The 23,904-nt window shown below is 40.8% G+C and overlaps 1 protein-coding gene across 1 annotated transcript in view; it reads right to left on the reverse strand.

Moving 5' to 3' along the window:
• slc35f1 (solute carrier family 35 member F1) overlaps positions 1-23,904 on the reverse strand; it is a 160,230-nt gene that overhangs the window by 25,374 nt on the left and 110,952 nt on the right. The window contains exon 6 of the mRNA XM_071906362.1: positions 4,978-5,030. Within this exon, the coding sequence (XP_071762463.1) occupies positions 4,978-5,030 (53 nt within the window). The remainder of the gene's footprint in view (positions 1-4,977; positions 5,031-23,904) is intronic.

A 23,904-nucleotide genomic window follows, 5' to 3' on the forward strand; every position in this document is an offset into this window, starting at 1 on the left:
CACAGAGCATGGTACGTCGTGCCATGGAGGCTCCAGAGCGGCTAGTCGGACGTTGAGCTGCGTTTGTCGCTGGAGAAGGTAATTTATTATATTCTCAATGGATAGCAGCTTGGATTTGATGCTGGAGATCTCGGACAGAGACGCCATGGGCCCAATGATAGGCCTCGCCAGCTGTAGTCCCTTCCAATAGTTTGTGATTGTCCGTGTTGTGTTCAGCAGCAACAGGTTGTCCTCCCGCCCGGAGGTTTAAACAGAGATATGTCCACAGAAGAGCTCAATTTGCACAGAGCTTAAATGTTTTGGTCTCCAGTTTCAAATAATATTAAAACTGGTTAAAATGAGTAAAGTAAAAGCTCACTAAAATGATAAAACAATTAAAAACTCAGACAAAACAAACCGGGGAAGACGGAGACGGATGATATTAATAAGAGTAGAACAAATAGGGTTAGATTGGGACGAGTAAATTCCTTAACCATTTGAGTTAAGTGAATTTTAATTGGCTTTCTGATGCCTCTGACGAGTTCAAGGCCCTTGAACTCGTCAGAGGCATCAGAAAGCCAGTTAAAATTCAGGTCTCCCATGAACAATACTTCAGACTCTACATGAGACGACATCAAATCCACAATATTACCAGTTGCCAAGGAGTTGGCATTAGGGGGCCTGTATATACAACCAATTCTGAGATCAGAGCAGCCAACCCTTATATTCAAAATTAAACTTTCAAACTGATCTGGTACAGAAAGACATTTCTGTAGATGCAACAAAGGAATTTTTTGCATAGATCAAAATGCTGCCTTCGCGACGATGTGTCCTGTCACACCTGAAAGTGTTAAAACCATCTAGTATCACATCTGAGTCCGGTATAGTGTCATTTAGCCATGTTTCTGTAACAATAATTTTATTGAATCCATTTTGGATCTGATGCTCCTGATATTTAAACAGATCGCGCCCAGACCGTGTCCCAGAGTCTCCCCAGGGAATAAATGAAAGGCTGATGACCTGGCGCATTCCACTGGCTAAATGGTGCTTTGCCACCTTGATCAGTGTCTATGCCCCCACACTGGACGCTGGACAACATCACCAAGGACGCCTTTTATGATTCCCTTGATAACAAAATAATCAAGACTCCCAAGGCAGACAAACTCATTATCATGGGTGACTTCAACGCCAGAACTGGCACAGATGCCGGGTGCTCAGAGGTCCTATGCACGTATCGGCAGAGACTAGCAGAGGCCCTACCTCCCCTACAAGGTGATCATCCTGACTCGCCCTTCATTGTGGAAGATGAGTGGACCAAACTGAGGTCAGCAATACTCCAGGCTGCCTCAGAAACCATCGGTTTTACGAAAACAAGGCATCAGGACTGGTTTGATGACAGTGCCTCTGAAATCCAGGCACTGCTAGAGGATAACGGTAGAACACTTAAGGCCTATCTCTTAAACCCGCAGTCTCCAGCCCTCCGCAACATCACTCCTGTTCGGTCGGCAGACGGCTGAGCATTTCAACACCTCCTCAACCACAAAAACCCCTCAAACCCATCAGCCCTGGACTCACTCCCAGACCTCCAGCTCACAGAAGTTCTGTTAGCTTTAAGAAGCCTGAAAAACAACAAGAGCACTGGCCCTGATGGAATTCCTGCTGAGCTAAAGAATGGTGGTTACCTCCTTTCCAGGAATCTTCATCACCTCATCCTGCAGGTCTGGCGACAGGAAACGATTCCTCAAGAGTGGAAGGACAGTAACATTGTCACCATATATAAAAAGGAAGGTGACAAATCAGTGTTGTGGCATCTCAAAGTGCTAGCACGTGTCATGCTGCTCCGCCTTACAGCACACATTACTGAGAACATCCTTCCAGAGTCTCAGGGTTCAGAAAAGACCTGAGTACATCCGACATGATCTTTGTCATCTGCCAAATCCAGGAGAAGTGCAGGGTACTGCTCACTTGGCCTTCAGGTTAACACTCAAAAAACTGAACTAATTGTCCAGCAGCAGTCTCCGGCCACTCAACTTCCCCAATTCACCACAGTTGGCACGCCCCTCAACCGTTGTCAACCGTTTCTGCTACCTTGGCAGCATTCTGACCCATCCAGGACATTCAAGCCTGCATCAACAAAGCCTCAGCTTCTTTTGGTCGACTGCACTCCAGGGGCTTTGAGAACAACAACCTGAGGACAATCAACAAACATCAACAAAGGTGGCAGTCTACCAAGCTGTGTGTCTCTCCACACTATTACATGGTGCTGAGGCCCGGACGCGGTGTTTCCCCAAGATTGTTTTTCAGGCCGGGTAAGCCCTTCGAAGGTACCATTGTTGTTGCGCGTACACGGTGTCATAAAACGCACAGGCGGGGCAGAAAGATACCTTTTTTCAAATTAGTAGTTTGCGAACTGCAATATACTAGTTAAGAAAAAAGGTAAACAGATGGACGTTGACTGTAAGACAAATAATTCAATATTATATCATTAATATGAAAATAAAATAATATATATAAAAATAATTTAAAAAAAGTATTTTGGACATTTTATTGGAAGATGTTACTGATATCTTTGTGTTTTAATTCTCAGAATGCTTCAAAGTCAACATGAAATGTGTGGTGCAGAATATCCCATATGGGCCAGAAACTCTTAGTTAAGTTTTATACCTTAAGTTCTCTTTAAGGTTCACCTTAAACTCAAGTGAGTTGCACAAAGCTCACTTATCTCCCCCCTCAGGGAATATCCTTAGATAAATCTGCAGATAAGGAAAGATCCTTAAGTCATCATTATATTATTGCTGATAGGTTGCACAAAGCCCCTTAAGGGCATTTCCTTTACTTAAAGTCGAGATGAAACGGCATTTCGAGAGTGTCTAACTTCCGTATCGTGACGTATTTCCGAGTGAAACAGGAAAGACAGGCGGGACATAACGTTGGGAGGAATTTGATTTGAACGTTGAAAAGTGGGCGTGTCATAACACCCGAAGACACACCGAAGTACCATGCTGTTGCTAGCTAGCTAATGGGTGGATGTCATGATATTATTGGTTGAAATTGGTTATGGGCATGCTTACGTAAGCACATGGCATATTTTGTTTTACAGGAAGAAAACATGATTGAATTTTGATATAAGAATACAAAGAAATAGATTTTTTGTATTTTTTTTGGCATATATTGGTATATAGGTGCACAATATGACCGGGGATGTGATCTAAAAGGGTTAAAAAGGCATTTTTCATTTCATCTCGACTTTAAATGTTAAAGGGCCTCCCATGGTCTCTTAAGTATTTGTGCCATTTTTATATTGCTATTATATTCAAATTAATTAATATTACAGTCAAAGAAAATTATGTTTTATGTGTAGGAGGCTTCAGACTGGCTAGCCAGATAGCCAAATATATTCTTGTTGGCAAGATTGAAATCCACCAAGCTAGCAGCTTGTTCAATGCATTTTCCCATTAGCTAGCTTGCAGCCAGTCCGTTTCTAGTACACATAAATGATAAATAGCCTGCATGAAATAAGTATCTATCTCAGGGACAAACTTAAGTTTGACATCTAAAGGTTTTCATGCAACTGGGCACAGGAGTTTGATTCTACCTGTTTTTAAGGACTGATTCTGGATCACCTATAATCTCAGCACCTGCTGCTTTTTTCAAACACACCAACAGTTACACACCCCATCCTGGCTCAGTAAGAGTGAAGAGTACACATACACATAACAGGGAGCTGCTTTTGAGACTCATACTCCATACTCCATATTGCTGATCCAGAATCAGTCCTTATAAACAGGTAGAATCAAACTCCTGCCCCTTCAGTATTAGCTTTTACTCTAAGTTACACTACAGAAAGCATTAACTTTACCGGTCACATAGCGAAACGGACGAAACTGCGCCATTTTGCGTAGAGGCGGAAACTAAAATTACACCCTCATAAGCATCAGCTCTGACATTGAAAATTAATGGAAAATCAAAGCGGTTTTGGCAATGGTTTTTCAAGATGCTGTTTTGATTGTTCCAGCATGACGGATTCTACAGTAGAGTAAATATTGCAGCAACATCTAAAAATAAAAATATATTATACATGTGTGTATATATATATATATATATATATACACACACATGTATAATATATTTTTATTTTTAGATGTATATATATATATATATATATATATATATATGTAGAAGTGGCAGGAATGTGGAGACCCTAACCCTAAACCCTAACCCTGACTACACCAACTCGTGTGTCATTTATTTGAAACCCACCGAGCCAGACAATTTACATCGCGCTGCCCAAAAACACAACAACACTACGTCGAGCTGACGTCACTCAGAAAACACAGACTTTCTTAAAAGGGACCGTGTCTCCTTAACCCTGAGAAGCACACAATATAACTGCGTGTGTTAAACATACCCAAACCACAGATTATGGTGAATAATGTCCATAGAGTCCGCCATGTATATATATATATATATATATATGTATATATATATATATATATATATATATATATATATTTGGTTGGGTTGGGTTAGGGTTACACGTAATCCGGATGCCTTAAGGGCGCCTCCCACAACAAGTCCTATACGGTCAACTATTGGCTGCCAATAGAAGACCTGGAGGACAAAAGCTCCGCTACAAAGACCAACTGAAGAACATCATGAAGAGATGCAATATCAAGCCTAGCGGCCTGGAGTGTATGGCTGTGGACAGGTCATCATGGAGCTCCATTAGCATCTCTGGAATTAGCATCCTTGAAACCCAGCAGATAACAAGCAACGGAGAGCCCAGCGGCAGCGGAGACACCAATCCAATGTACCCCCTCCTCCCCCAGATTCTGCCCTTACCTCCACAGCCACATGCAGTGACATCGCCGTAAAGACTTAACCAGAGCCAGAGCCTCACCATACACAATTAACCGAAGCAACGTCATCTTCGATTTTCGATGGACTGCAATAAGCAAGTAAGTGTGTGTGTGTGTGTGTCTGTGTGTGCAATCTCACCTATCTGCCAGTCCCAGGGTACCTTCAGCAGCTCCTTGTGTTCCATGATGGCCCTACAACAGAACACACACACACACACATTTCAGACAGTGGGTATAGCAGCCTATTCTGATTTCCCTGCAAATACAAATGATTTGTCTGAGAAAAGTAAAAAAACAAGCACAGATCCTGTACAGATCCACGGCGTGTGTGTTCAATTCATTTAAATTCAGTTAAATTCAGTTCAATTAAATGATATGCACTGAAGCATTACATTACATTATGTTATTTAGCAGACGCTTTTGTCCAAAGCGACTTACAATAAGTGCATTTTGTCAACAGTAGTGAAACCAACTGTGTATCAGTCTTCATCAGCTAAGCCTTTTAATAGGAATAAGTAGCATTCGTTGAATCTGAGTTTTTTTTCCACTGTGACATGGTTGTCGGTTAAATACCTAATTCCACTAACGTTACTTAAATACCACAAGGTTATAATGTTACAAACCATTAAAGTTTGTAGGGCAGCAGAAGACGTGTTATGAGGTTACTGTTTACAAATCCCTTCACTAACAAAGGCGGGTTTGGAGCAAATAGTTGAATGTTGAGTTTCACTTTTGTTTTCACGTCTTATTGTGAATCGGTCATTTCGAGCCAGTACCTCAAAATGAATAGAACATTTTGAGTTTTTCGGGTTTTTGAGTTTTTTCCTTAGATTGAGCTATCAGTCTTCATAACTTCCGGGCAATGTCCTGTGTGCCTTATCGCATTTACTGTCATTAAGTGCTGCACACCCTGTAGCCCAGCGGAGGGCAGGACATGCTAATTTGCTAGTATTGTGAGGGAGTCAGTGTAATACATGCATGCTGTCAGCACATCCATTTAAATTTTATTTAAATTTAAATTTTTAATTTTATTATTTTATCATACCATTTTTAAATAGTAACCTATGAAGTCATGCAAAGTGTTTAATTTTTAACTTATAATTTTACTGGTTCTGCTTGTATTTTGTATTTTATACAGTATGTTGAGAGAAACACTATAACAGTAGTTTTCTAATTGGTGTGTGTGTTTGTTATTAAGGAAATCATTTGTAAACCAAGTACACTTTTATTTAAGATTATTTGCAACATTGCTTCAGAAAAAATAAAAGATTAGTTACACCAATACTCAAAACAACTAACTACCAACCAAGCTGAAAAACTGCACAGTATCTTGAGCGTTTGATGCCACTGCCATGTAGAGTCGAGTTCGAGTTTTCGATATAGAGGCACATGAATGAGTTGTTCAAAGAAGTATCTAAGTATGGCAAGCCCCGAGGGGAAAACCACAAGTCGGCACATGACTCAAAACTACACAACCGCTCAATACAAGAACATAGACTAGTCTGTCATACTAACACAAACAATATTGTTTATTTTTTCAGTTAAAACATGCCTTTCAACTTATCGTCTCGACAAAGAAACAGTATTTTTTTTGTGGTAAATTACCGCAGGCACAATGAATTAAAGGTTGTCGGCGACGAGCAGCAACTCTAGCATTCAGTACCGCTGCCATGTCAAGTCGAGTTCGAGTATTCAGTATACGGGTTACGTACGTACTGCAACACGAAAACTTGAATGAACAGCTCACTCAACAATGTACTACTTCCTCATAGAGCGGGTTTGAAAGTGCGATGTCTTTGTTTGTGAACTGACAGTGGTACTGTGGCTCACTGTACCATGTACTTTGATAATTTATAGAAGCCATTTGATTTAAGCCACCTTGATTTTAGTTTAAATCAAGGAGGATTAAAACAGAACAGGCGCCTGAATCATTTGCCAGCAGTAGCTCATTAGTGACCTTGACAAGCTGTTTCTGTGCTGTGTAGGGCATGGAAACCTTGATTGAAATTCCTCAAAAATGTTATTATTATTCATAAAAGCAATCAATTGCAAGGAAACAATGTTTTCTATAATTTTAGATATGGTAACTTTGAAATTGATCTAAAAATGTGTTAAAACAAGAGGGTCCAAGGACTGTTTCTTCAGCAAGGGTGGAACTACTGAATGGGAATGTGCCAGTGGACAGTGAGCTGTTGACGATGGAAAAAATATTACGGCCAACATTATGGAATACCTGTTTCAAACCTAGTGGGAATGATGAGTGAGTCAAGTGAGCAGGAAAAGGATCTCATATGAGAAATGGTTTCCTCTAAGGTCAGCACAGAGATTTGTTCAAAATGGGTCAGCAAGGCAGGGGTTCAAAACAGATACAGAGGTCTCAAGTGTCAGGGGAAATCTGGAGCCTGATCTCCTCTATTTTATTAATAAAAAAAACAAAACATGACAGCTCGAGAAGCGTCTGCCATTGTCTGAGCTCGTTTTCATCTGCTAGTGGAAGCAAGAAGCCTGTAAGAGCAGAATGACTGTCATTAAGATTTGATTGATGGAATTATTTAGCCAATTATGAGGGGCCGTGTCTCAACATGTTTTTATTAATCTTTATTGCTTTATTGCTTCTAGCTAGGCTATTTAAAGAACATTTGCTTCTTTACTGCACAGACAACACAGAGTCAACTCTGACCAGCTCTAGGACTCACTGCGCTCTGCTGCTCCATCCGGACAATTTTCTTCATTTAATTCCAGCGCCTTCCTCCGTCACGTCCTCATCTGCAGCCCTATCGTATTTCCGGCAGGCGCATCGCGATGGAAAACACAGGTATGCCCTCTAATGCTTCAACATCGATTCGTAGAGTGAACATGGTTGATGCTGAGTTAACTATGGCTCCCAAAAAGAAAAGCGGTGTTCCTAAAACCCTGGCTTGTTTTCTAGACCAGAAAGCATGGGCTCCACAATATGAGTGGAATATGGATGACGGACGTGTTTCTGGTTACTTGTTTGAGAAAGGACAAGTATATCTTATACAAGAGAGGTTGATGAGACGTTTTTGAAAGAAAATACTTTTTTTTTTTAAAAGACTGGAGTGTGATTAGAGATAAAATCTGTCCGGGGCTAAATAACACTCAAGGATTGTACGAGGCCCAATGGGATGGGTCAGTGGAAGGTGAAACCTACCGGGTGGAGACGGATATAGACATCAAGGACTCTGAATCCTACATATTTTTCAGAAAATGTCTGCATAACTCTGTTATCCACAATGCACGGCGTGGTACCCCTGATGAGGATAAGCTATACCCCCTCACTGCTGAAGAATGGGGGTCATGGTTTACTACAGGTATTCTAATCCATTGAAGTGATTTGGAGAAAACACAAGATGTTTTCTCACACATCAATGTCTTGTTCAAGTGGTATAAGACCCACAAATCCTAAGACTTGGAAAAGACTTTTCCAAGATCCACTGGAGAAAAAAGTTTCCCCCTTACTGGTGTAGATTGGGGGGATTTCTAATCTGATGGAGTGTTTGGGAGACTTGTTTATACCGGTCTAAAAGGTTGCTAAAAAACTGTATATATGCTGCTGCTGACTCATGACATGCCTGCTTATTTTACAAGCTCTGGGTGATGACAACAATGACAATTGGGTAGACCAATTCGGCAAGGAGTTGGGGAAGAGAATTTTGACATTTCTGCCCCAGGAAAAAGAAAAATACACAGGAGTCTTCTTTGGAAGAACATTCAGACTCTTCGGATGATGTCGCAGAAGACACAAACATCACACCTTCTATGTGGAATGTTGTAAAGGTCTATTGGACATTTTTGGTACGAAATTAATGATCTAGAAGTGAGAAGTGACTGCGCAATCTGTAAATATCCATACTATCTCTATAATAGACCATTTCATTCATGTATTGACGAATTACCTCCCTATTATTTTGACGCATGTTTTCAAGAAATTACAAAATAACTTTTTAATGAAAATTACACAAGAGCTCAAGCGTATGTTCTGGACTGCCTCGGGATTGTGCCGCCAGCTTTGTCAAAAATTCAAGGCAACGGCTGTTGTGCACAAACTAAAGGAGAGTTGCTACATCATTCCAAAACTGAGGCAAATAAAAGAACAGTGTGGTACCAAACGACTTAATGCTATAGTCCAGCATTGATGCTTACAGATCTCAACAATACCAAAGGTTTAAAAAGCAAATGAAGTGTGTTACACTTGTAGCAAAGGATCTGCCTGGCATAGATTGGCCCAGCATGATGCTCCTAGGGGCAAACACATATTCAGATGTAAAAACTACTCCCACAACAAATGTAAACTGTTCTCCTTTAAGCGATGACAGTATCAGATTTGGACATGTTGCATGTTTTTGTACTTTAGGTGTTGATCTGTGTGTTTTTAAGATAAGCAGAAAAGAAAATGTAGATGTTTATAACGTGATGAAAAATCTAGCGGAGATGTTAGTTAAGAAAAACCAAAACTAAACTAGTTAATCCTTGATCTTGATGTTTTACTGTTTTCTGTAATGATGATAATAATGAAAACAACGATAATGGTGATGTAAACATGTTTCGACAATAAAGACTGTTAAACCTGACGTGTTCATTCATTATTTACAACACCATGGCAGAGGTCATGAAAGAGATGTACTACACTCCAGAGAGCTTAGGGGGATATGGTGTTTGAAAGTACAGGCAGGCAATATCTAGACTCAGAAGTAGAAAATTGGCTTCTTAAACAAGATGCATACACTTTACAAAAACGCTCCTATACATTTTAAAAGAAATAGCGTATTAGTAAATGGAATAGATTGGCAGTTTCAGGCAGACCTAGTTCATATGAGCATTTATTCTAAAGAAAATGATGGGGTGTGTTATCTGATAGCATGTATAGATGTGTTTTCAAAGTACGCATGGGTTCGTTGTTTAAAAAATAAAAGTGGTGGTCAGGTGTAGGGCTGTCAAAATGGCCAAAAATGACATTTGATTATTCCTTCTGAACAAACACAGGTTCAAACCATTCGAATATCTATTTTTGCGCATTATGTCCATAAGAGGGCAAACCAATACAACGAGAGACATAACTACTTGTATAGGTATATTTATTTCAACATAAACATGTCTTTTAAAAGATCTACATACCTACACATTACAAAATAAACAAATAAAATAATGTCCTATACCGTAAAACTTAATTTAAAGACCGTCTCTCTCTCTCTCTCTCTCTCTCTCTCTCTCTTCATACTGGTTTAAATAAACAATTTGATACAACTTTATCTCGAGGTTCCACAATTTTGCCATCTGACCAAAATCCGAAGTATTTCCAGACAGGGCTTTTTAGATTGCTCGGAGGGGGTTGTGAACTCGCTGCCATCATTACCACACGGTTGTTGTTGAATTATTCGCTCGTTTCAGCTTGACCTACATTTCATTTTCAATCAATGAAAGTGACGTTGTGTGACTTCTGTCCGTCATGCAGTGCATTCAGTGCAGCGGCCCAGGCCCACGCGAGAACTCGCGAGGCAGACAGCCGCCGAAGTGCTGCTTTTTTTTTTTTTCACAATCGAATATTAATTTTCACAATCAAATGTCTGTTTTTTTTTACAATTCGATTGTATAATCGAATTTGATATAATCGAATTTAGAATATTCGTTGACAGCCCTAGTCAGGTGACTGCGTTTAAAGACATCTTAAACCTGCAATAAGCGATGTCAGACCCTGTAAGCAATCCTGAAACTAAAGTGTGCTACGTGGAGATTTCCGTGAGACGTAATGATATAAAAAAATAGCTACACATGCGGACCAGCTGTGTTGTTGTTTTCCCCTCTTTCCTAAAGCGTGTTGTCAAAGTCGGCCTGAGAAAAGGCGAATCGATAAAGCGAGCGAGTAAACGTTTTCAACTAGTAAACTTAATACCCGCCTCTTCACTTGTTATTGTAGGACATTCAGGGGTAGAAAAATCTGGCAAAGCGAGACTGGTAACTGGCGATATTTCTCCGTAGGTACGTTTATTTTAGCCATTACCCTTTATGCACGGTTTGTCCTTAAGGGCTGCCGTCGCCCAGTAGCTTTGCTGTGTGTTTGCTGTGTGTTTTTAAATGTGTTGCGGTTGCTGTCAGAAAAAATCGCTTAGTGTAGCTTTAAAAGAAGGGTACCTAAAAAATTACAAACGGACAAAGGCACAGAATTTTTTAATAAGGAATTTCAAGAACTAATGAAAAAAAATCAGATCATACACTTTGCCACATCAAACGAGACAAAGGCATGTGTTGTTGAATGTTTCAACAGAACTCTCAAATCTAAAATGCGGAGATATTTAACAGCCAACAATTCTAAGCATTATGTAGATGTTTTACAGGATCTAACTAATTCCTATAACACAAGTTATCACCGAAGTATTAAAATGAAACTGGTTGATGTAACTAAAGACAATGAAGACATTGTTTTTAATAACTTGTACAAGAAAAAAGAGGATGGTTTACTTAAATTTAGAAATGGGAATACGGTGCAAATTTCAAAACTGAGAGGCTATTAACAAAATTACACAGATGAATATTTTACCATAGGAGAATGTGTACCTCGACAACCTCCCGTCTACAGATTAAAAGATTATGATGGTGAAATATTACAAGGAGCAGGAGCTGCAAAGAATTATTGTAGATGAAAACAAGATGTTCAAAATAGAAAAAACTTTGTCTAGAAAAAAGGTGGGGCGTAAAACTATGGTTCTGGTGAAATGGATTGGGTGGCCTGACAAATTTAATTCTTGGATTCCTGAAAATCAAGTTATTAACTTGTAGTAATAAATAAGAGGGGTTGTGTTTAAGGGCATACTATGACACATGCGATATACAGTATAAGAGTAGATGTGTATCATTGAACAAAAGCAACGCGGTAGAGTAATAATCGGAAACTGCATAAGGATGGATGGAGAAGGATTTTTGTAACATTACCTAACAATTCTTCCTCAACTTTTTACCCCAACAACACAATAGCTAATTTTAGAACAAAACTAGCCAAAGCTCTACACTTAAAAGGTTCATATGAAGTAGGATTGATAGAAATAAAATATCCAAAGACTTGGACACCCTTTCCGGCAAAAGATGCTGAATTTGTTGTTTCAATTACTGTTACAATTTCCCATTTGGCAGACGCTTTTATCCAAAGCGACGAACACATGAGATTTTAATACAACACAAGCAAGGATCTAGTCAGGAGAGAACAACGAGAGTAAATGCCATAAAGCTAAGTTCTGGTCCGACAGGACATAAGCGCCACGAGGCAGAGCATAGAGGCAGCGCATAGAGGCAGATAAAGAATTATTTTTATTTATTTATTTATTTTTTAATTACACAGTCCATCAGGTGAGAAGGTGTTCGCGAAAGAGTTGGGTCTTTAGCCTTTTCTTAAAGATTGAGAGGGACTCTGCAGATCAAATAGAGTTTGGTAACTTGTTCCACCACCGAGGAACCACAGAAGAGAAGACTCTGGCTAGGGCCTTGTTGTGGTGGCAGCACCAGGCGCCGCTCATTGGCAGAGCGTAGTGAGTGGGAGGGAGCGTAGACCTGAATGAGGGAGTTCAGGTAGGTGGGAGCCGTTTTGGATGCTGCTTTGTAGGCGAGCATCAAGGACTTGAACTTGAGGCAATCAGCAACTGGGAGCCAGTGGAGGGATATGAACAGTGGAGTGACATGGGCTCTTGTAATTGTTTGTTTCAGATAAAAAGAGTAGCAAGAATGCTTGTCTAAGTGTACGGTAGGTTATTTATACAACTATGCATCAGCTAATAACCGAGATAAATAGAGGATTATCTGAGCATGACATGGGATACATTATTCTCCAGCACAATACCGTCAAAAACAGAGTGTCTATTTCGTATGGAGCCCCTCTGGGGTTACATGGTAGAAAAAAAAACTTGATGTAAATCCATGCGAACGGATTTGTAAACTGTGCGAATGGATTTGTAAACTGTGCAAATGGATTTCAAAACCGTGCCCTCGGATTCACAATCCATGCGAATGGATTTGTAAACTGTGCGAACGGATTTGTAAACCGTTTCCATTCGCACAGTTTACAAATCCATTCGCACAGTTTACAAATCCGTTCGCACGGATTGTGAATCCGAGGGCACGGTTTTGAAATCCGTTCGCACAGTTTACAAATCCGTTCGCACGGATTTACACATCAAGTTTTTTTTTCTACCATGTGACCCCAGAGGGGCACCGTAATTTCGGAATCTGATATAGACATAACATTTCAAGGGAAACTTGCACAAATGTTAGGATTTGCGCCCGGTGTAACGTTTAAAACCCCTACACAAAAGGAAATAGATTACGAGGATGTTTCGCTGTTGCGATTTTTGGCACCACATCCTGCCGACATCAGCGTGGGGTTGTACAACATGTTTGTTTATAGCAGACTGCAAGAGGGGTCAGGAATGATGACCATGGCTCACAGACCTATGAAACGCCGTCCAGGCAAAAGGGGGAGTGCCCAACCGAAAAAGCGGCGCAGAATCCCAAATAAGAAGAAGCCTAGTTCAAGAAAAAGTATACAGACAAGGAGAGCCAACTCGTCTAAACGTTATAGGAGGGGTGTAAAGGACATATTTTAACAAAAATGGATTTGATACAAAACATGTCTGGAGAATGTATTAAATCTGAATTGGACTTGTTCCTGGTACCGCTCACACAAACTAGCATTGAAAAAAATGTCTACGTTGAAATCCCTCTAGCGGCAATTTCTGATCCTGCTCCATTGGAATTTTTTGTTTCTGCAAGCAACAAGGATTATCTATTTCGATTTAAACAACACGCATCTCTATCTGCGTGTAAAAATAACCAGGGCTAATGGAGGAAATTTGGCACAGACGGACGAAGTGGGATTCATCAACTACCCGGGATGCACAACATTTTCACAAGTAGATATTTCTCTGGGAGACAGACTTATAACACAGTTGTCAAACACTTATCCTTATCCTTCGTTAAAGGGATTTTCCCTTTTAAAACATTGAAAGCTATTTCACGCAATGTCAAAATAAAGTCTGTAGAAGCAGATTGAATATTAAGCTTTCTCTGAGTAGGCATCGCTTTATGTAACAGCTGTAATAAAGACACATTTCTCCTTATATGTTCTGACATGTTGCTTTATTTGTTTTTAGGCATGTACACAACAGGCATATCAGAGAGCAAGTCTGTTCTGAGATGTACATGATCTGGAGTCTTGGCTTTATAGTCAATCAAAAGATATCCATAAGGAACGCTGGTAGCATCTTCAAAACATTCCATAAAATATTTGCTTTTACCAGGAAACATTTGTTTAGCCATGAGGAAAACCTGATATTTATCTCTAGGATTTTTAAATAGAATTAGATAATTGGTATTCAAATGAATTGTTCTGCTAACTTTCCCTTGGAAAAAACAATTCTGCACTAAATAAACAGCTCAAATTCCTATGATGCACATACTTTGTAAACACATTTTGCACTTCAATATTATTGCTAGCAGCATTCATCAAATCATCAATAATTAACAAGTTGTTTTTATGTACAGGTAGCAAAGATTCAACACATAGAGAAACAGGCAAACCAACAAAATTCACATTTCTAATTTTCAACAAGTCATCATATAACGGTTGCCAACATAAAACAATGTTTTTAGACATAAGTTTGTCTGCATTTTCCATTAACATTTTTACAAAAAAAGTCTTTCTGCTGTTTGACGGTCCTGATACAATTAGACTAAAAGGATGTTACAGTCTAAGATCAAATTCCGTAATCTCTCTAACAGCCATTTCATAAGGCAATGTTGTAAAATTTGGAAACACCCTACGCTTCGTGTACACCATCTGAAGTCGTTTTCCAATTGTTTTTAAGCTGAAACGTCTTTTTATTTCTCACGATCGTGTCTGTTTTTGTTACTATATTTTGAGTTCTTTCATCATGATCGTCATGGGCCACAAACTGTTTAACCAGATCTACAAGGGTGTCATGCCTAACAACAGACATTTCTGGCAATTAGCATGATTCCCTTGCATTTCAGCTGAGTCTTGTTGTGCATCATCTGATACGCATAGCATTTTGGCCTACCTGACACAAACTACACAATGTAGTCATCCTCTCCGGTATCCCCATTAATCTCATCAGTAAGGTCACCTAAAAAAGGACCCAACTCTGGAACCCAGTCGCCTTCCTTGGACACAAACACCACACTGTCTGTATCGGAATAGATACACCTCTCCCCTAGCTTGTCCATCGTGTCTAATCGTACAACATGAGTCGAGCGTATGCAGTTGTCATGGCGCGGATAAAGATGATTATGTCTTTTGTTTTAGCTGCCTGTGCGTTTGCATATCGCCACTGAACAAGCGCTACATGATCAGACACAAATGCAAGTTGTCTAACATCATATTGATCTCTAAACATGTAGCAGGCAAATTGTTCAGGGTCTGTTACTAATTTGCATGTGGGTAGATTTTCACGCATTGAAAAACACGCCCACAAAGAATTGAGCAACAGTTTGTTGATGCTCCGCACTGCTTTGTTGACAACTATTTTTTCGGGATTTAACTAGATACCCTCTTTTTCATAGTATTCTTTAATGTATTTAGCCTTTGACTCGTCATCTTTTGCAAAACTGGGGTAACCAGAAGCCTCCTGTTTTCGTTGTAAAAAGGTCTTTACATACTCCTTAAACAGAGAGCGTTTTTTTTTGTGGAAAATTCCACACTTTGTCAATTTTATCAACTATGTAACCTTTTTCAATGGCCTTTTGTAACTCAAAACTGACCCATACTCCTGAGAGAGCCCTCTCAGAATTGTTGTGGTTACAGTCACCGGTCTGATTTTGTGTCTCAGCGCATGTCCTACACAGGGGAAACTAGTTAGTTTGTTGTTGCATCAGTATGGGAGTACTGGGTGGTACAAACCGCGACGAGGCTGCACAGAGCATTTTATCAATCCAAAATAGTTTTCAACAGGTTCGAAATAGCGAAAAATAATTTTGGGGTGTCCAATCGCCTAACTTTTGAAGGACTGCACTGTCGGGTACAAGAAGGTAAAGTCATAATAGTGCATTTTTTCACCCTCAGCGGCTTTGTAGTACAGTTGTTATGCGTTAGTATGTCCACCAAACAATGCTTTTCTGGGGTCAAGTCTGGGGGCGCATCATAATTTTTCAAAAAAACCTGCACTTCAGGGTCTGTTTTTTTGGATGACTCCCACTCGCATTCCCAAATCACTGTTACATTTAGTTTGTACGTTAGTCTAAGCGCCTGTAGTTTTTCTTTAAACTGCCTGTACAAAACACCAAATGCAATACTGTTGACAGGATTTTTATGGCCAGGGTTGTAGTACTTTGAACACCTGTGCCAAAAACATCCTGCAAACTCATTGTCATGATCTGCCCCTGTCTGCCATGATCTGCCCCTCTCAGCCCTAGTCCTTGTGTCTGCCCTCTCAGCCCTAGCCCTTGTGTCTGCCATGATCTGCCCCTCTCAGCCCTAGCCCTTGTGTCTGCCATGATCTGCCCCTGTCTGCCCCTGTGTCCTGGTCAACCACTCCTTTCACTCCCCAGTCCTGCCATTCTCCCACCAGCCACCAGTTGTCCTCGGACTTTCCTCCCTTCTGTGCTCCTTCCCTCTACACCTGCCCTGCATCACCCTCGTTAGCCCTGTTACCTTGTTCCCCCTTCACCAGCCTGCTTTCCACCTATCAGCTCCCGGACTCTTTCCCCTCCTGCCAGCTGTTCCTCGTTCCGCGGTTCAGGGTATGAGCCGACATAATTGTGGTTCTCAAGGGTGTTGAAAAATTGTGGAAAGTATCCTTTTTGCATCTTCAAAACCTAATGCCGCAGGAGTCTTAGACAAATGCATTGGTAAAAAACTGAATGAGTCAATCCATCTCTGGCTGTATGCCACGTCGTACATCAGCAAAACTGCTACCGCGCAGTAGTAGGTGTGATGCCTTGTTTTGTAAAATAGTCAAGCATGATGTAATTATCAAATCCTGACGCACTGTGTGCTATAAAGCTGTAATTTTTGCATTTTGATTGTCTACATTTTTGGACAAAGAGATCGACGCAGGTCGTGCCAGCCGGCCACCATTTTTTGCCTCGAAAATCAATAGCGCAGACAAAATTTGCCACGTCTGTTTTCGTCCGTTCGTGTTTCAAAGTCATAAAAGATGTATTTAGTCTGCGGTTTTGAAGCCTTTGCAGGCTGAATAAAACACTGATGTTCTATGTCAGACCTTAACACATCCCCACAATGGCCACATTTTCCTTTCTGACATTTATGACCTACATCATTTGGTTTGTAACTCACAGCGTACACATAACCGCAGTCGCCGCAGTATTTGGTACGATTACACGGTCTGAACATTCCCCCCACGCTGGGTAGGATTTACAATGCTTTTGTGTTTGTTAAAACAATACGTCGACCTACAGAAGCGCAAACAGTCTGGACAGCGTGTGGGTTTTGATTCTCTGTGTTTGTGACAGTCGTCAAAGAAGCATGCTGCAAAGACATTTACACTTGTGATAGGCCTTGGTTTTATAGCCTTTGTAGCAGTAATCGCAAATGTAGGAACTTGCGAAAAATGCAGTTTTTGTTTTGTATGGTGTAATAATGTTCGTCGTGGAGATAAAGCCATAAGGTGTTAGGGTAGGGCTGTTCGCGAGTCTGATACATCTGTAGTTTTTTAGTCCCGTCATTGTGGTAGAAGACTACAATCTTGATACTTATAAACAGGCCTTTTTCTTTTGAATAATTTGATCATAAGGAATACTCCCTAACTTGCGCTGAGTGCCGCCACGTTTATTGAGGGCTATAATGGCCACAAATTTGAGTCCGTCATCTGACAACATTCTGTCATTACTTTGCATTACCGTTCAATTCCGTTTAAAAATGTTTCTGCGTTGTAGCTGTTTCCGGCATTTAACACAGCGCACACGGCGCTAGACAGAGATGGACCTTTTCGGACAACGTTTAAAACACCGTCAGGCGCTGCTAAACTGTTTGAAAAATTAACTACTTCTGTTAATTTGTGTCTTAACACAGCCAACGCTGAACTTAAATTATCCAGTCTAATGGCATGCAAGTTTACATTTTGGCGTATTTTGACCCCGTAATGTTTTCAGGAGACATGGACTCAAAATCTGGCTCTGGGACTTGTTCTACATCCTGCAGCATGCTTTCAACAATATCTTCAATATCGGATATGTTTTTGAGGGGAGACGATGTTTCAAAACCTAGTGATTCGCTGTTGCTTTGTAAGAACACTACAGATTCCTCCGAATCTGACTCTATACCCTGCCACATGGTGTCAATCTCAATTTCTATATCGGATAAGCTTTTGAGGGGAGAGGTGATTTGTAGGAATCATGTGTCTGGCATTATCATAATCCGAATCATCATCACTAGTAACATAACCACTACGTCTGCCATAATTTGATTTACGTAGACACTTTTTGGGCTAAATAAAATAAACACACGCTGAAATTTATGTCACACTATAGCCTAGCAAGTTATTTTTTGGGTACCTGTTTTCCTTTCCAATTGCACAGGCCTATCTGATCTATCTTTAGTATTAGCTTGTTGTATTTTTGCATATTTTAACATTATACAACCTAGTTGTCTTCTTTCAATACTTGCTCTATGCTCTGAAATTTTCACATATTTAACAGACATCAGTGTTGCCTTGAACAATCTTACCACACAATCATGTGGTATCACATATACGACCTCGGATGCGTGGCTTGGTCCAGATGAGGCCTCTCTCCCCCAGGAGGATGCACGGTGTGTTTCAACACACCTCATCGCCGTCTTTCTTCTTCTTCTTGGGGAAAAGCGCTGTCATCCCAGTACTGAATTTGTGTGTCAGTCCATTTCTCTGGTTCTGAGGACAAGCAAACAGTTTCTTCCCAGTCAGGTTCTGGACTTGTGGAAGCTGGGGCCTCGGTGTGCGTCACAGCCAGAGCGTCGTCACAGGATGCTGAAACAGAAAATAATATTGCCATAAAAGTTTTCTTAATTAACTACAACGGTTCAGCACGGTTTGACATTTATTTACAACAATAGAATCTCACCAGGCAGAATTTGCACGTCAGTCCATTCCTCCGATACTGAGGACAAGCAAACAGTTTCTTCTCGGTCAGGTTCTGGACCTGTGGAAGACACTGCGCGGCCGGAGTCTCGTCACACTTAATTGACTCCACGGTTAAGCTCATGTTTGTCATCTATTTAAAAACAACAGAATCTCACCAGGGTCAAATCTCAGTCTTTTACGGAGAGAGAGAGAGGTCGTCTATTCTTGGTCTCAGATGTCCTTGAAGTTTCTAAAATGTTATTCAGAGTCTCCTTTTAAACAAAATAAACACATACACAAATTCAAAACGCAGAAATCACAGTGGTGTGTGGTAGTACTTTTATGTACATTATAATGAGGAGAAAATAGCCTAAATAAGAGACTGACCATAATTCGGACTCTTTTTGGGGGAGGATTTATGCTTTTTGGGCAAAAATCTCTTCAGAGAAGGTCTCTTGGGGGTGTCTGCAACGATGTTGAGGTCTACTAAATGACATTATTATTAGGTTACTACTTAGACACATAGGCCTACACACAGTAGTCTGCATACAGTTTTTGTACTAATTGATAAACATAGATGCTGTATTTACAATCATTATTAATGTCCTGCTGATAAAAGTAGTAATAATAGAACAACATTAGCCTAATAATATTAAAAATATTTACCTTCTGCAGAATCTCTGATGGTCACTCTTCTCACACCCTCGGAATTTCCCTCTCCGCGGGAGTCCAGAATGTCATTTATTCCTGTTTCAACAAAACTTGTTGGATTTAAAATAATATACATACGCCCCTAAATAACATTGTAAAGACATTTTAAATAAGAAAGCTCACTGACACTCACCAGATATGGAAGCCATGATAAAAAAGGATGCGTTCTTTTGCAGGTCCCGATGCATAGCACAAAAAACAAGTTTGTCAGATTTTCGGACGTTGTGTTCGGAGTCTGTGGGAGCGTTGCTTCGGTAGGTCTAGTAGAACAGCCAGGTGGTTGTTTGACAGTGAAATGCTGTGTTTAATGTTTGTAGAGTCCCGGTATATATATAGGATTTGAACAGGAAAAAAAACCCTTTTTTATTTCTCTTTTGATGTTTCACTCCATCTCTTGTTTACCCCATTTGTAAGAAGCCACCTGTTAGAACCCCTGCTGGGGTGTGAAAGCACTCCCATTTTGGTCCGTTGTGGCTGTGGAAAAACATTTTTTAAGCTAAAAAATAAAGTAAATGAATAAACATTTATAAAGATTTTGTAGTTTAGTGGAAAAGGTATTTTAGTGTTGTTTTTTTACCCGATAAAATAGGCCTAATGGGGAGACTCCCAGTCCTACATTTCCCCGCTGATTTCCTAGTTAATGGGATGGTGTGCCTGTTCTCACATTTGTTAATCCAAAATAAAATGTCAACTAGCCTACTTTATTTTAGAATGAATCTGTAAAGTAGCCTGTTTTATTATTTTATTCAGAATGGATAAGTGTATTCACACTCAAAACGTGTAACTTAAAAGTGTATCATAATAGTCTTGTAATTGTTGTTTTCCAGTTTTATACTGTTTTTCCTTACATCTCCCTCTAGGTCTACATGTAGGCTACAATTTATACTCCAATGAATAAATTTAATAGCCTACTACTTGAAGCTGCCGCCATAAACTATGTTATTTTATTCCGAGCCGTGTGACACGAGAAAACCTAAACAGTAGCCTGCTACCTAAACGTGACAATAAGGTTAGACTATGTTCATTATTAAAAGACCTCAGATTTAAAAAATAAAATGTAGCAATAGGCTATATATGCTTAAAGGTGGAACAGTGCCGCAATGCCTATCCATCAGTTCCCTGGAAGTTGCACTTGTTTGTAAACTCCAGGGTACCGGGATCCAGCTGTCAAAGCCGGAGTAAAACGTGTTAGGAACTCTATGATATTGAAATTTCATCCCGGTTGTCCCCACACAGATAGTCAGACTGATAGTCACCCTCAACCACACCTCCCTCGGGGACTAATGGGGAATGAGTAGAAAATAGGATGAGTTACGTCTCCTTAACCCACAATTTCTAATGGACTCCTATTTCAAAACATGTTGTTATTGTTACTGTTGTGATTGTGATCCGCCGGATACCACGTAGATTTTTTTTTTTTGCAGAGAAAAACATGTTGAAACACATCCACCCACTTTCTCTGTTTCTTTCCTGCCAGATCAAAAAAGGTAAACAAACGGTCTCTATGACGCCAGGACAGGTGTCAATCGGTGGGAAAGGAAAAGTTAAATTGGATCATACGATGGGAAAGGAAAGGTAAATTACATCCCCCTTTCTTCCTCTCTCTCACATACTCACACAGCACACAGACACACACACTCCCTCTCGATTGACTGTTACACACACACACACACTATCGACAAATGTATTTTATAATACCAGATCCAATGATGGGACGGTGGGATCGGTAAAAGTTAAATTATATTTCACACCTCCACACTCTCACACACTCCCACTGACACACACACAGAGACACACAAGTCCCCTCCAACTCTGCTGGCACACACAGACGCACACACACAAACCATGCGCCAGCTGCTGGCACAGCGCACACACCACATGCACGACTGTTACGAGCCTCACGTGAACGCGCGTGCCACATGCATGACTGTTACGCGCCTCACGTGAACAGCTTGCGTGAGAATGTTGCTGGCGCTGAAATTCTTCTAATATAGTTATGTGAAAGCAGAAAATATGGATGTAATTCCAGCACCTGTGGTGCTTGGACTCCTAAATATACATAGCAGAGGGATAAATGCCTCCGCTATGTTCTCGTAGCGGAGGGATACATGCCTCCGCTATGTTCTCGTCTATCAATAAAAATGCTATTTGGCGAAATTACGTTCTAAAAAATAGGACCAAATGTCAATTGAAAATCACAGTAGCGGGATATATCGTTGAATTTGTTCACAAACGTGGCCTCATTCAAATGAATGGGAAGTAAAAATCTGAATGCTACAAACTCGTCCCAGGTGCATCCAATCTTGGTGATTAGTTTATATTATGGTTTTCATGGCAGAATAAACCCCATGTTAAAACAAAGTGGAATATTGCTTTCAGTGAGGGATCACCACCACTGTTACATTCTTTGGTGAGAACCCTGCACAGGAGTGCTCAATCGATTCGATAAGGGTATGTCAAAAAGCACCGTACTGCACTGTACAAGTTCAGGGCAAGCAAAAAAAAATTCTGAGCCTGAAATGTTCCTGACAAAAAAAAAATGATGTGGAAATCAGTGGGCACAGTTTTCTTACTATTTACTCCTAAACTGTGCCCACAGATCAGTAGACCATGCGCACGGATTTGTAATAATATCTATGTTGGTAACATCAAAGAGGGACTTTTAAGCCTCTATACAGTGAGCCATAGCCATTACACACTGCTTGGCATACATATAGTGAGCTATAGCCATTAGGCACCTAGACCTATATGTGAACCATAACCATTGATTGATCACACCAGTAGGTCTAATTTATGATCCGATGTGTGTTTTAGTGACAATATGAAACCTATTTATCCCTATAAATCATGCTTGTGGAAAAAGTATGTTAATGCATACATCTATAAATTGTATATGCAACTCTGTGGGCCATTGTGGTGTCCCTGTTTGACGTTATCAATGCACATATTACAAATCCGTGTGCATGATCTACTAATCCGCGGGCATGGTTTAGGACTCGCGGACGTGCGCACTGATTACTAATTCGAGGGCACGGTTTACTAATCCGTGCGCATGGAGCCGTGCGCGGTTTACCAATCGTGCCCGTATGGATTTCCACATCAATAATTTTTTTGTGACCCCTGGGGGACTCCGTAGAGAACAGTCAAAGCAATGCCACATTTTTATGCTGAATGACGATGGTAAATTGTCACAGACAGATCACGTCATCATTGCTGCTGGAGCGGCAGCTGTAACTGTCGCTCCTGGCAATGTGGTCAGATATCAGAGTGCGTGCACAGCGGCGTTGTGTCTGGGATTGACCTCATGTTTTTTACTGGTCACTGCTCTATGTGACGCAGATGCTGTGATCTGTGGCTTAATGGAAAAATTGTCAGTAGCTAAGATGCCACTCTTAATTGCAAACGACAGAGAACAGGCTATCGGCATGCTACATGCCTGAAGTACGCAGTCAGAGGTTGCTCGGTACTTTGGCGCCCATCATTCCACCATTTCACGCTTGAGTAGGCGCTATAGACAGACTGGCAGCACTAGAGATCGACCGCACCCACGTGTTACGATGCCTCGTCAGGATCAGCGCATCCGGCTACCGCATCTCCGGAACAGGTTCCTTTCACCATCTGTGACAGCTGCCGAGACGCCTGGAAGATACAGACCACGAATCAGACAGCATGACTGTCCGTCGATGCCTCCGAGACGCATGGTATCCGAGCTTACAGGGCACATGTTGGTATGATCCTGACGGACAATAGAAGGCGTTGACTGATCACTGATGAATACAGGTTCAACGTGCATGAATGATGCAAGGCGTAGGGTGTACCATAGGCGTGGTCAGTTTGTGAATGTGTGCGTATGGCAGTGTGACCGCTTTGGAGGTGATTCAGGTTTGGGCCGCAATACGTTTCGGATGGCATTCGGAGCTTGTGGTTATCGATGGTAATTTGACAGGCCAGCGTTACCTGCAGGATATACTGAGGACTCACGTGGTACCACACATCCAGCAAAACAGATATGTGACTTTCATGCATGATAATGCATGTCCACATGTTGCATGTATTTGCAGTACCTACCTGGATAGAGAGAGAGAACGTGAAAGTCCTAGACTGGCCTCCATACTCCCCTGACATGAACCCCATCAAGCATGCCTGGGACATGCTGTGTAATGTGTACATGCTAATCATGTACCACAGCCCACCATGCTGGCCCAACTACGTACAGCTCTTCTGGAAGAGGCCCATCAATGGACTGATAACCATTACTTAAATAGTAACTAACTTTT

The sequence above is a fragment of the Centroberyx gerrardi genome, chromosome 18, assembly GCF_048128805.1.
Source record: "Centroberyx gerrardi isolate f3 chromosome 18, fCenGer3.hap1.cur.20231027, whole genome shotgun sequence".
NCBI lineage: Eukaryota > Metazoa > Chordata > Actinopteri > Beryciformes > Berycidae > Centroberyx > Centroberyx gerrardi.